This window comes from Cynoglossus semilaevis, chromosome 19 (assembly GCF_000523025.1).
Source record: "Cynoglossus semilaevis isolate Cse_v1.0 chromosome 19, Cse_v1.0, whole genome shotgun sequence".
In the NCBI taxonomy this organism is placed as follows: Eukaryota; Metazoa; Chordata; class Actinopteri; order Pleuronectiformes; family Cynoglossidae; genus Cynoglossus; species Cynoglossus semilaevis.
This window is the reverse complement of record NC_024325.1, coordinates 3,979,948-3,993,775: the sequence shown is the minus strand read 5'-3', so window position 1 is coordinate 3,993,775 and position 13,828 is coordinate 3,979,948. Positions and strand designations below refer to the sequence as shown.

Genomic DNA, 13,828 nt, shown 5'->3' with positions numbered 1-13,828 from the left:
GAGGGTGGAGGTGTCACTGGGCTCAACCTCAAGGGTAATGGTCTTGCCAGTGAGGGTTTTGACGAAGATCTGCATGCCACCCCTAAGACGCAGGACAAGATGGAGGGTGGATTCTTTCTGGATGTTGTAGTCAGAGAGGGTGCGGCCATCTTCCAGCTGTTTGCCAGCAAAGATCAGCCTCTGCTGATCAGGGGGAATGCCTTCCTTGTCCTGGATTTTGGCCTTCACATTCTCAATGGTGTCACTGGGCTCAACCTCAAGGGTAATGGTCTTGCCAGTGAGGGTTTTGACGAAGATCTGCATGCCACCCCTAAGACGCAGGACAAGATGGAGGGTGGACTCTTTCTGGATGTTGTAGTCAGAGAGGGGGCGGCCATCTTCCAGCTGTTTGCCAGCAAAGATCAGCCTTTGCTGATCGGGGGGAATGCCTTCCTTGTCCTGGATCTTTGCCTTCACATTCTCAATAGTGTCACTTGGCTCAACCTCAAGGGTGATGGTCTTGCCAGTGAGGGTCTTTACAAAGATCTGCATTGTTCTTTTACAAACAAACAAAAAGAGCGCAGTTTAGAACAAAAGAAAAAAGTAGGTTCACGCATTTACCAAATACAAATATGATAAGGGTATACATAAAAAAAATTCAAACATCAAGTATCGTTCAGTAAAACTATAATCAATGATTAACATTATATTTAATTATAGTAACCATAACAGCCTTTATAGTCTGAGCGCCATTTTGAGGTAGCGCAGCCGCTCCTATTGTTCAACGGACTATTCCAGCTAATGGACGACACTTATGTTGAGTCATTGCCGTGGCCTAGTTGAATCACCACACACACTGTGGCGGTTAAGCCGAAAAAGGAATATAACAAACTAAATTTAAGTTAAAAAAAAACGTTAGTAAAACCAATAAAGATATAGTCAACACAAAACAATATAATAAACAGTTACTATGACTTCGAAAGGGACATCCCGTTGAATAAATATATTTTAAATACCTAAGGCAACACATTGACATAAAACAGGCCAACAAATACTGCAATATCTTAATTTTATCCAGAGTCAACGTCAGTATAGTTTTTATACTCACTAGTAACGAAGATGTCGGTCTTCTAGTTCTGCTGCTTAAAAGCTCTTCCGTTTGCTTGAAGAAATCTACGTTGTACTGCGCAGGCAGTGACTTTTATACAAGACTCTACACGCCACACGATGATATCCATCCGCGGAAAAAATAGTCCCAAATGCTTCGAAACATACAATGCAATATGCATTTGAAGGCATTTTCAGAGTAATACACATTGAATCATAATCTGTCGAAAGGAACCCGTTTTCATTTATATATGTTTAAAAACAACAGCCAAAGTGCGAATACATACCAACGTTTTGTTGTCAGTTTCCGGTTCCAGAATATTCCAGAAACGCAACGTCACGCGGACATTGTCCGATCTTCTGATTGGTTGACACCGTTTGTTTGTTTGTTTGATTAGCGACTGGTTGCTGTGGGACGGTATCTGTAATTCACTGCCCAAGATACAGATAATGATATTGCAATTTCAGCGCAGATTAATGTTTAACCTATCTGTCAACCTCGATTCGAGCAAAAGGGGCAAAGAAAAATAACATCAACAAATGGTGTACAAACGTTTAATATATAGTTGTAGTACATTAGTATATTTGATTTCTTTTTACGTGGAACATCAAAATAAATGTTGCTGCAATTAATAGAGTACTTACAGTGAATGTCTGGCATGCTTATCTTACTTATGAGTACTTACAGTGAATGTCTGGCATGCAAACGTTCTGTGACTTCTGTGAAGGATGTAAACTGATTATGAATGGGGTATGGAATTAACAGTATAGCGTTCCCTTTATCTCTTTACTTCATTTTAAGTGTTATATTTATTTAAGTTAATACAGAGGTAAATTGTATTTTAATGCTGACAGTCCAGAAAATTCTCTCAGTTCAGGTGCCAAAGTCTACTTATTGTTTGAAATCTGTTATTTGGAAGGTTCTTCTTCTACAGCTGTTGTGAGGATTCTGTCTTATATAAAACAAATCCTACAGAACCTACATCATAGTATCTAAATGTGTTAGAAAGACAAATTGCCACTATATTGTAATTTATATACTAACATAAACAGCTAGTCACTTTGTTTTGGTGTTAAGCTCAAAACATTCAGATATCACTGTAAATGAAACAAAACAACACAATAAAGAGTTAGAGTCCTATTTTTGGATGATAGATATAATAGAGCAGTACAGTCCTAATTTATGTATTTGGGTCACAGCATTCCCTTGCCCCATATGTCATATGACACCCAACTCGTGAGGCACCGCCTTGGGCCCTTTGCTGAGCTGGGTGTCTGCATGATTCAGTCACTGATGAATGCGTTGGGGCTGTCGCCAGCCCTGCCCTTTTACTCGGAATAATAAAAGGCTGCCTCAAAGTGTTCCAGCAAAAACAACCTTTTAAGAAGTAGAACAAACACTTATAACTGTGGAAACTGACATTTAGCTTTTTAAATTAAATTTGATTTAGGGCAACCTGTCAGAAACTGAAAATATAAAAATTAGAGGTGGACTTTGACTTTGGTCGCATGTTTTCCAGAAGGTTGGTTGCTTTTCTTGGAAATGCTAAGTTCCACGTCATCAGTTTTCCCCACAACACGCTGGACTGGTTTTGTCAGAAGTTGTTTAAGCAACAAGGTACAAACGGATTCCTTTTATCTTACTTTACAAAGTAAAGTCCCTAGATGTCCCTCTGTGTATTCAATTGCACGTTTGTACATGTAAACATTCACACATTTAGTTTATTTATATTTAAATATAAATAAATAAAATCATTGTTATTACGTAGTAAATCAATATCAGAGAAACAACCTACAAAGTTACCTTTATTAAAACTAATACCTCTATATGTAAAACTAGAAGAGCATAAAGTTTCCCCACAAAATTGTTTTCATCGTATGACCCCTGCTCATGAGACACTCACAACAAGTGTTGTAAACATATTTCAACACCCAGCATGTTGACTCTTGACATTTGTTTTGCTATGTTTACTCCAAATTGTCCTTGTCCCTGCTGCAGTTTTATGGTTGTTGCACACCAGGAACATATCCCTGTAATTTCCCAGCCTGGGATAAATAAAGTACATCTATTTATATTCATGTATCAATAATGACGTTACTGGAGTGTCACCCAGAGTGTCATACAGTATATTTGCCTGTGTTTTCTTACAGAAACTAATGAATGGCCTCTTTCTTGCTATTGTATCTAACTGCTCCACCTCCATCCAGGTACTGGGTGGAGTGTAACTATGAAGAATGTTTGTGTGATGGGGGTTAGAGGGAGCATGCGAGTTCACAAGATTTTAGAGACATGTGTGGACATGCCCTAGATTAAAAAAAAAACAAAAAAACATAGCAGCTATAAAACATTTCAATATATTTATTCAGTAATATATTTTTTCTATCATGACAAAAGTACATTTACAAGATGAGAATGAAAAGCTCCACCACATTTTTTAACCATGTCAAGTCTATTATAACTATTACACATTATAATCCTGAGGTAAAAAAATATGATTTATGAAAAGTTTATTTAGAAACAGTAACTAAAAAAAAGAGAGAAAAGGTCAAAAACATTCCACTTCACAAATCTGTAAACAATTTGATTAGCAGTAGTATCGGTCAAAGAATAAACATTTAATAAATCTTAAAGTCCTTTGGTCCATGCGGGATTATTCTGAACGTGTTTGTGAACATGTAGCGTGAGAAGGTAACGTATAGGTAACGAAACCACAGCAACTGAGAGCGATGACAAAGCATCGCGGCCTGAAAGACAAAAGGAGAGACAGGTAGGTAATACAAAGCAAAACCAATAAACATGTGTGTGTATACAGTATGTACTTGTCCTGTGTAACCCGAGCATTCTATAAATCCTTGACTAACACTCTCAATGTATCCCTGCCTTTGTTGAACAGCAATAATCCTGCATCTGTTAAAAAACATATTCCTGGCAGCAAACCTCCTTACTTTGGCCTGCATGTAACCCTGGCAGCTTATAGTGCAGCAGAGACTGGAGGTCAACAGCCAGCTGAGGGGAAGATCCAGGAAGAAGATATACTTCCTGAAGAGGTCAACAGTCACCAGGGAGAGCAAACAACAGTCTGGGTGAACAGACAGAGAGCGAGTTAGCGGACAACATCACAATTTAAGAGCTCCGGGCAGACAAAGGTCTCTAGACTCTAAACAAAGTAGCCTCAAAACTGGAACTGAATGTCATTTAGCAGCATAGCAAAACAGATAAGATATTAAATGTGATTAACTACTATACAAAGGCCCAGCCTTTGGGAAAACGGGGCATCCTGTACTGACATGGTTCTCTTTCACAAACCTACTTTCTTCTTTTGAAAAAAAATCCTCATAGACATCACCTTCCCAACATTTGAAGTTGCGCAGACACATACAAATCTACTCTCTCATTTGGAAAGCTTACTTTGACTTTGAGGGCACGTATACCTGGCCCTTACGCTGCTACAGTACATGCGGACCAACTTGTTGAGCAACACTTTTGTAAACATTGTGAACAGGGGAGGGCGCTGTACGTCAACAAACAATTTAGTCTGCTACGCTAAGGGGAGATGGCCACCGTTGACTCTCCTGGTATAAACTGTTTGTTTTTTTTAGAGCTGCCTGAGCTTACGCATTTATTTTTTTTTTTTTATAGAGCTGCCTGAGCTTACGCATTTATTCATAAACATGGTCTGTGTTACCGAAATCACTGATTACTGTCAAACCTACCTTGAGGCACTTGTCCAGTGAAAGCAAGATGGCTGTACGTCCAAAAAAAGGGAAGAAAATCACACCACAATATTACACATTGTACTTAGAGAGATAATGCAACCCATTGACATGGACTGTGTTTTGGCGAATCACTGTTTCAAAAGATGGTTTATATTTTCACATCATTCTTTGTTCACATTTTTATACATTTTACCAGTGAAATATGTCATATTTTATTTCCTTAACCTACATATTACAATAGCGTGTAATCTCACACAGGGAAAACCTGCACAATACCAGAACAACCATGCAAACTTCACAGTGCAAAACACACACACACACACACAAACATCTGATTTTATCTGATGAAACTTTGCTTTGTTGGCTTCACCGAACCAAAACTGCTCCACCACTTTGCCACTTCAAGATTTCAAGACAGGATTTACTACTGCTCTCTGTGAGCACAGCCAAGTGCCTCAGAGAACTGTTTGGATGACCTCTCAGTTATGTAAGAGACCATTTCTGAAAAACATGGAGTGTGTGTGTGTGTGTGTTTGTGGGGAGAGATGAATGTTGATGTGCGAATGTTCGGGTTTTTTCCTGGACAGAGTTTTAACTGTCGTGTGACCTGGTTTTGTGTGCTGGTGTGCAAGCCACATAATGGCATTTTAGTAAAGAAACATTTTATGACAGCAAAGTGCTTGAATGCATAGTTTAGGTTTTGTAGGTTTTCTTTATTTCTTTTGTAGGTTTAGCAAAAATAAAGTTCAAGCTTTAGAATACATTTTTCAAAACATGTTCAAATGATAACAATTCTCTTAATCCATAGTAAATCTTTGTTATCGTTGCCTGGGTGTGATGGTTTGAACCCATTTTTTTAATGGCCTGGGTAATTTCCCCTCACAGGATTTTCCCTTACAAGATTTATTTTTATGGTAGAAAACTGGAACTTTTTAAAAAAAAAATCTAACATTATTTTTATTTTATATTTTACACATATTTATTCTGGTCAAGTTCAGTTATTTATTTTTTTATGGGGATATGGAAGACTATTATGGTGTATCTTTTTATAAGGGATATGGAAGACTATTATGGTGTATCATTGTCTTGATTTCTGTGTAACAAAAAAAACCCAAAAACAATTATAATAACACAATACAATCACCTAAGTGAAAGAAACACATTTAGTGTGTTGATAGTTCCAGTAGAGGATTTTATTTACATCAAGCATATTTTTAAGCAACCCATAACATAGCAAACTTAACCCACCAGATACCCAAATATTATTATCCTGGGTCTTGAATACATTCCTAAATTTCCTGAATCAATCAATCAATCAATCAATCTATCTATCTATCTATCTATCTATCTATCTATCTATCTATCTATCTATCTATCTATCTATCAATCTATCCATCTATCCATCCATCTATCTATCCATCCATCTATCTATCCATCCATCTATCCATCCATCTATCCATCTATCCATCTATCCATCCATCTATCTATCTATCTATCTATCAACTTCTTTGACCGACATGGTCTTGCTCTTGAAATGAATTTGAATTGTATATTAACCTACTATGGTGTTAAAAAGGACTGAAATGTTTCCAATTGGATTTAGATATCAATAGCAGTCGCCATACAGAAAAAAAATGTAACATTTTAGTTTCTATACCTGACTGCATTGTAGATGGAGATGTGATTCGCATGGCCACTCACTCCTTTTCCATCGAAGGTCAGAACCTTCAATGTCGAAATAAACCACATTAGGTAAAAACCAGCGTGTGGGCAGCTACAATGAATTCAAATAAACTGAGGCAAAGAGCAAAAGCTGGAAGCTGGATAGTAAGAGATTTTGGTGGCTTTGAAGAAAGTCTTCCTGTGTCTGACTGCGGAGCTGCTTGGCAGCTGACAACTGATGTTTAAAAACCCTTTTCTGTGCATAGTTACACACTCGAAGGGGCTAGTAAAAAAACAGGTCAGAGGAAAAGAGCTTGACTAAAGACTAGCTATGCTTTAGTACTGTAAATCAAGACAACAATTTCTTAGCGATTAGAAATGCGTTTCTCTTGGGATTAATTGCTGGTATTTCCATTTCACCAGAATGCCTGGCGACATGCATTCCAGATGACATTTGATTAGAATATGAACTACAGCGTATGAATTGTGATTTACTCACTCAAGTCACCACTGCCCAATGTGGCCTTTCTCATCCTAAAAAGCACTGTTGTGCGTTATATCTTTCAAAGCTTTGACTGTTTCTGCTCTCCCTGACAGAGAGACTAGGACAACATTCTTTGATTCAAACTTTGCAACATTCCTTTTAGTAAATAGCTCAGCACCGCATCAGGGCTGATAACAATCTCTATGTAAACACAGATCCGGTACGACATTTCTACTGCGGCAGACAATTTTCCCTTATTTTAAAATGACCTAAACTACAGAGTGCTGTGTGAGAAAAAAATGATGGAGGCTGAGAGGATTAAAACCCATACCACAACGGAAATGGGGTAGGACGTTGTGGGGCCATATAACAAACCTAGCATACATAACAGCAACTGTGCTTTATGACGTCAATCAGGAAATGACACAGAGCATCGCATACCATGTTGAAGGAGTGAGTCCTCAAATGCTTCATAATCACAGAAGAGACCAATGCGATGCTCCATTTGGCTTTTGGATCATCAGGAAGATCTCTGCAGAGCAAAGGAAACATGGCTATTTGTATGGTTTTGTGTTTGTTTGTTTTTTTCATAAAGCACTGAGTTGAGCCCTGAAGGGCAACAAAAGGAGATGGAGTGATCTGGAATCCCCTACTGCTGGTCTTCAGCTAAGCACTGTGAGGGACTTACCAAAGACCACTAAGCTCAGACATCAACATATGACTGTTCCGAATGACTGAAGTGTGCTATTCTCATACTTATTTACTGTACAGTGTATAGTTTTTGTTCATTGTAAAGACTTTCAACCCCTTTCAACTGTTTATTTGGAATATAAGTCGCACCAGTCAAAATAAAACCCATATAAATCACTCTGTACGAAGAAGAAATAAAACCCATATAAATCACTCTGTACTATAAGTCGCACCGGTGCCCTCTAGTGGCTGTCAGTGTCAAAATAACAAACATGTAAATATATTTACTGGTACAGGAGTAGCAGATACTAGTACTCAAGCCTAAAGTGCCCTCTAGCTGCTGTTAGTGTGAAAATAACAACCGTGAAATTATATATTTGAATATATGTCGCACCCGAGTATCAAGTCAAAGCCAGCCAAATGATGAAAAAAAGTGCAATTGGATTCCAATGATCCACCCCCCACCTTCACCACAAACAATGACCCTGGACAGTTGAAATGCCTTATAGATGGACAGAAGGGTGACCTTGGCTACGTCCAAGTGATTCGGGGCAGAGAGTCAAAAGGTGAAAGATGGTTCAAAACTGTCTGTCATTGTGTAGATATGCAGCTGTGTCACTTTGAGTCCCGTAACCCGCATAAACACAATATAAAGCCGGTGAGCGCACGGCTTTATATTGTTTTTAACAATGTGGATTTTATCATGTCTCATGTACAAATTCATGCACACATTTCTGACCAAACGTCAACAAAACCTTCACATAATAATAATTTCAAACCCAAATTTCTGCTGTGGTTGTCAGCACTCCTGCTTTTTTTCATTTATTATTTAGTATTGTCTCGAAGCTTGACAAGTGAAACGAAGTATGAGTTTGCAAAGAGGAGGGTGGGGGCGGAGAGAAAAATGAACAAAAGACACAAGACACCTGACCTTTCTCAAGCATGATGCAGGCCAAGTGTCAACTCTGCCATGGCAACAGCTTGTCCTAGAGTAACCTCCTGGGCCTGCCTTTGGAGCTGTGAATTTGGACGTCTAATTGCTTACAGGCATCTTATATGCAGCTGTTCAACTTTGGCCCAGAAAAAAAACCTGTGTCCCACAGAGAGAGAGACAGAGACAGATAGAGAAAGAAAGAGAGATAGAGAGAGAGAGACCAGTTTAATCTGGTCACATGGACCACAGGCCTGTGGAACTGCCAGACTTCTACACACACACACACAGGAGGATGATGCATCCTGCTGGGAACATCTGAAATGCTACTACTTTTTCACAATGCACCCATAATATGCAAGTTGTTAGATGTTTTTTTTTTTACACAAAGCTGCAGTTTTATCCTTAATCAGACAAATGGACCTAGGATTCTTAGTTGTTATTCAACAACAAAATTAATTTCCTTTTTTTTTTTTAACTGCGTAAAATTTGGATGTCATGTTTTTTGATGAATTCGGCTCATTGGTACATTGGTCATAATAGAGATGTGCAATGCAAGTTCGACAAACACAGACTCGAAAATAGTATGTCTAGAGAAGCAGAGAGTTAAATCAACATATATATGTATATGTATATGTATATGTATATACGTATATATATATATATATTTATGTATATACATATATATGTATATACATAAATATATATATATATATAATTACATAGTATTCAAAATTTTTAAAAAATAATGAGTAAAAATAAATTGACCTGTGTAGAAACCATGGAGTTACAAACAATGCCGTAAAAACTGAAAATGTACAATTGGTAAAACACTTATGTTCTTTTAATCATCAGTCACAATAACAAAGTAAGTTGTTGTTTTTTTTAAATTATTTTAAATTTAAAAAAAAAAAATTTTTATTAAATACGCTTGAAATAAATTTGAAATTGTTCCCCGAAACAAAAAGTACTAATTGTTGCAAAGTTGCTGTTTGTAAAGTGGCAATGTTTGCACCTTCTTCAATAGCAGTACTTCTCAAATACTGGGGGCGCGGTGAGATGCCATGCGGGGGGGCGTGAGGGGCTTCTAATGGAATATGGCACAATGTACATAAGCGTACCACTGCTGCAATGCTTGAATGATGATGTACATAAGCGTACCACTGCTGTAATGCTTGAATGATAACAAGCCTCCAGTCACTAGGTGGCAGCAACTCATACAGTGGCTTGTACAGAAAAAAATATATACATGTTATCCAGTTCTTAGAAAATAATTGAAAACCACTGTTCCATAGAATTACATTTACATTCATGCATTTAGCATACATTTGTATCCAGAAACAACTTACAAAAGGAAAATTAGACGTATGGGTCCACTGGGGCATACACTGGAGTGTAAGGCAGAACCACTACAAAGTGGTCCCTGTTTGATTTTCCTTATGATAATAAGAAATATCACTCCATTATTACTCACAATTTGCCATGTGTGCATACAATTACCTAGAACTAATTTACAGCAAGCCAATGATCAATGTATGTTTAAAGGTTGTGTAAGAATGAGAAATGAGAAAAGGAGAAACGAGTGTTATAGCTACTTAGCAGATGAGTACTTTTTTTTTTCAGTGTCCCACTGTGGCCCTTTACCAAATGACCTATGGACCGGCACCAGACACATCATCATTGGTCACTGGTAAGCTCGGATAACAGTGCTTATTTTGTGGATGCATTTATTTTGTGGATTTTGTGTGTCCTTTCAGGGATCTATCGATATAATGCCACATCACAAACAAAGTCACATTTTAGTCACATTTGTTAAGTTATAACAAATGTAGATGTATTTTGGCCTATGCTATGTAATCATGCAAACATTTAATCTTTCTCATTTCAGGCAGTTTCAGCAAGGGAAGCCTGTTCTTGACAACAATATTGTGCACCATGTTTTTTTTTGCCATCTTATGTTTGTGACATAATTGTCTACTATTTTTTCTTTGACACCACGTGAGTAAATAGTTCACAGAGAACTCACTCTTATTTCAAAAGCAGTTTTAAAAGTAGGCAACTCGACTCACAGTTCTATGTTTAGAACTGATGAATCATGCAGAACAGACGTAGAACTGATGAAGCCTCTCGGATGAGACGTCTTCAATTGACTTGAGGTGAGTCCGGTTGTCTACTTTTAAAACTGCTTTTGAGATCATTATGACGACCTGGATGACTGAGAATATCCACAAGTACACATCCTATTTGTGAAAGTGTACGTTAACAAATGAAATGTATTTCTATTGTGCACCTCTAACTCCAACCATTGTTTCTTCTGAAGAAAAATAATCAACAAACAAAGTGAGAAGACGTGACTTTTAGGATGACCAGACACACATGTATGGATGGAACCCGCAAAGAGCACTCACAGAATCTGGCTAACCTTGTAAAAGACAACACGTGTAGCGGAAAACAGTCAGCAATGACCTACATTAGCGGAGATCACATCACTGCCAAAACGTATCCTACGGCCCTTGGCAGACATTGACAGGAAAAAGAGGGGTGAGAGAGGAGAGGGAGCAACGACGGAGAAGGGAAAAGGGGGTTGGTAGCGAGAGAAAGAATGATAGATAGGTTAGAGAGATAGAGAGCGAGAGAGTGTGTGTGTGTGTGTGAGAGAGAGAGAGATTGGTTTGGGTGACTGGGGCTTATTAGTTGTGTGCTTGAGGCAAACAACAAACACAAAAAGGGAAAATGGGCTCAACTTCAGTTCAACAGGAGTGCAGACAGCACCAGGACCAAAGTTCAGCAATATGTTGTGTGCACAACCTGATAAATCTGTGAAGTCACAGACGCACATACCGACAACGTTCGTTTGTGCAAGTGACCTTGGCAGACTGCCAGCCCAATACTGCCAGATCCAGGTTAGCGCAGAGTACGAGCCAATGTGTATGCACACACTTGTTTGGCTGACCAGGGTTCTCAGAAACCGCAAACATTTTCAAATGAAGTTGCAGGTTTGCCTCAGTAACCTGACCTTGTCAAGAGCTAAAGCAAGGAGATGGAAAGTTTGACAGTTGCAAGAAAAACAAAACAAAAGGGAGATAAAAAAAAAATTAAGTTGTCTTTTCTACCTGTTAAACAATACTGTTGCAATATTTAAGATTGAGATGAGCTTTAGATAAATTACAGCTCTAATAAATTGGAGGCGTCGCCACCAACCGACAATTAAATTTGTTTCTATAATCAATTACATTAAATAAGATATTTTATTAATTTAATTAATCATTTTATTTGGTGTAGAAAAAACCTAAAGGGTTTTCTTGGATTGCTTTTAACTTAGAGTTGAGCCTGTAATTCAAATAATTGTTGCTCAAACAGGCTTACATGAAAAATATTGGGAAAATCAGTATCAGATGCAAAAGATGAAAAAAAAACTGCATCTGTTTTTAAATTATTTTATGGAACTGTAAACACTTCCTTCACCGTAACTTGTCAAAACAGTAAATAGAAAAATCAGATTTTCAAAGTTAGTGGTTAATCTCTGTTCTGGTCTGGTGGGGTTCCTTATATCAGATTAGAATTTAAAAAAAATTAAATCCATGTGTCGGCTCAAAACTTCTTTCACTTACATCCATGTAATGAGTTCAAGCATTAAGTACATCCTCAATATTACCCACTTTTCTTGCATTTTTTTTGCTTAAGAAAGAAGGCTTAAAATATTAAATAACTATCCACCATAACATTGCAATGTAAACACAGAGACACTGTGAGGCATCCACTGATCACAATGTGCCACTGTCTTTAGGTATTACCTATGGAATGGAGTGAAATTCTGGCTGGTTTAAACACAGCTCTGGAAAATGTTGCTATCTTGGTTGTATGGCTAACAATCAAAAATCTCTAAAACTAAATTTTAAGTAATCAATGGGCATGTAAAACATAAACAGTTTAATGTTTTCAAGGCACTCAAATGAAATCTTGATAAAAGGTTTTCCGTGCAAACGGCTGCTCACTTATGTTGGACTATAGTAATTTGCGAGGCTGGTATTCCCAAAACAGCACAGCTGTCACACAGTTCTTGCTTTCGCTGAGCTCCTTGATTGTAGTAGTTACCTGTAAGATATGTAAAAGAATATCAGACGACATTTGGAATCATTTCAGCCTCTAAAATGTAACGTATACAATTTTTGGTACACCATTACAGTCAATGTAACACTAGTAATATTTTTGAAAAACATTAAAATTTAAAATGATTTCATTACTTTTATTCCTCATATTAGGACACGTTCCTTTAAGAGTCCTATAGTTTATAATGTGTTTGTAAGGTTTTTTTTTATTTTATTTTGCAGGCGATACCAAGACCAGTATTTGACCTATACTACATGATTTAATGAGAATAAAAAACAGAACAGAAATTCTCTGTAATATATTGCATTAAGTGTTGTTGAGTATCATGTCCATCGTGCTTTCCACAGAAGCTTAGTAATTTTGTTTTGTTTTGACTGGAGAGTAAAAGATATGGTCGTGAGCGGATTTCGCTTTACATGATGAGTTATTTCAAATATAAATGTGCTTAATGGTGCAGTCCACAGCGTAAACGTACCTTCTGACAAACATAACAAATGAACGCTGGCTTTTAATTGCAGCAGTCGTATGATCGTCGGCGCGAAGAACATACATTCATCATCCGGGTGTGCAGTAACAATCAGGGCTCGGACGTCAGATACAGCTGTTTCGCTGCCTGCTCCGACAGTCATTAGATGTTTCAAAGACTTCTTTAAAGTCTTCGGATGGTGACGATAAATGCATTTGATCCAAAAAAGATAGGACAAAACTATACACGCTATCAAGAAGACACTCATTATTTTTGACCGTCGTTCTAAACATTCCGTGTGCAAACAAACGCCAGTAAAAATATCTTCCACTTGTAAATAACAAGTTCTGTTTTTCTTTTCTTTTTTACGTTTTTAGCGTAATGCTTTTACGATTTAAATAGTAATTGAACTAAAAACAAACGTAGACTGAGTAATTTTCGCCCAAAGAATTAATGTTTTGCGCACATAGAGTTCGGGTTGCTTTCTTTTTAGCGGGGAAGAGAAGCTATAATTGAATTAAACAAAAATCAGATAATTTTTTAAAGAATATATACACTCCAATATTTCTTTACAAATTGCGTGCAAATAAAAAACTACATTACAGATATCGCTGAGGGTCCATTTGATTGTAACACCCCGTTATCCTGGCAGGGATATAAAAGAATAAAACACGTTTAAAGC

General features: G+C 37.4%; 2 protein-coding genes across 2 annotated transcripts in view; both read right to left on the bottom strand.

Moving 5' to 3' along the window:
• ubb (ubiquitin B) overlaps window positions 1-1,243 on the bottom strand; it is a 6,955-nt gene extending 5,712 nt beyond the window's left edge. The window contains 2 exon segments of the mRNA XM_025065426.1: window positions 11-535; window positions 1,088-1,243. Of these exon segments, the coding sequence (XP_024921194.1) occupies window positions 11-531 (521 nt within the window). The 5' untranslated portion in view covers window positions 532-535; window positions 1,088-1,243.
• Window positions 1,244-3,180: 1,937 nt separating this feature from the next.
• Window positions 3,181-13,561, bottom strand: pigl (phosphatidylinositol glycan anchor biosynthesis, class L). Its single transcript, XM_008332376.3, has 7 exons — window positions 13,156-13,561; window positions 12,566-12,665; window positions 7,391-7,481; window positions 6,461-6,528; window positions 4,801-4,832; window positions 4,033-4,166; window positions 3,181-3,831 (listed from the first exon to the last, which is right to left on the bottom strand). Exons 1-7 carry the CDS (start codon window positions 13,412-13,414, stop codon window positions 3,703-3,705), a joined length of 813 nt encoding a protein of 270 aa, XP_008330598.1. The 5' UTR covers window positions 13,415-13,561; the 3' UTR covers window positions 3,181-3,702.
• Between the last annotated feature and the right edge of the window lie 267 nt (window positions 13,562-13,828).

Bases quoted from the DNA above. Each gene is read 5' to 3' on its own strand.
- pigl (XM_008332376.3), bottom strand. From the start codon at position 13,414: ATGAGTGTCTTCTTGATAGCGTGTATAGTTTTGTCCTATCTTTTTTGG. The intron at 6,529-7,390 runs GTATGCGATGCT...TCGACATTGAAG, and splicing joins GGACTCACTCCTTCAACATG to GTTCTGACCTTCGATGGAAA. The intron at 3,832-4,032 runs GTAAGGAGGTTT...TTTGTCTTTCAG, and splicing joins AGGGTTACATGCAGGCCAAA to GCCGCGATGCTTTGTCATCG.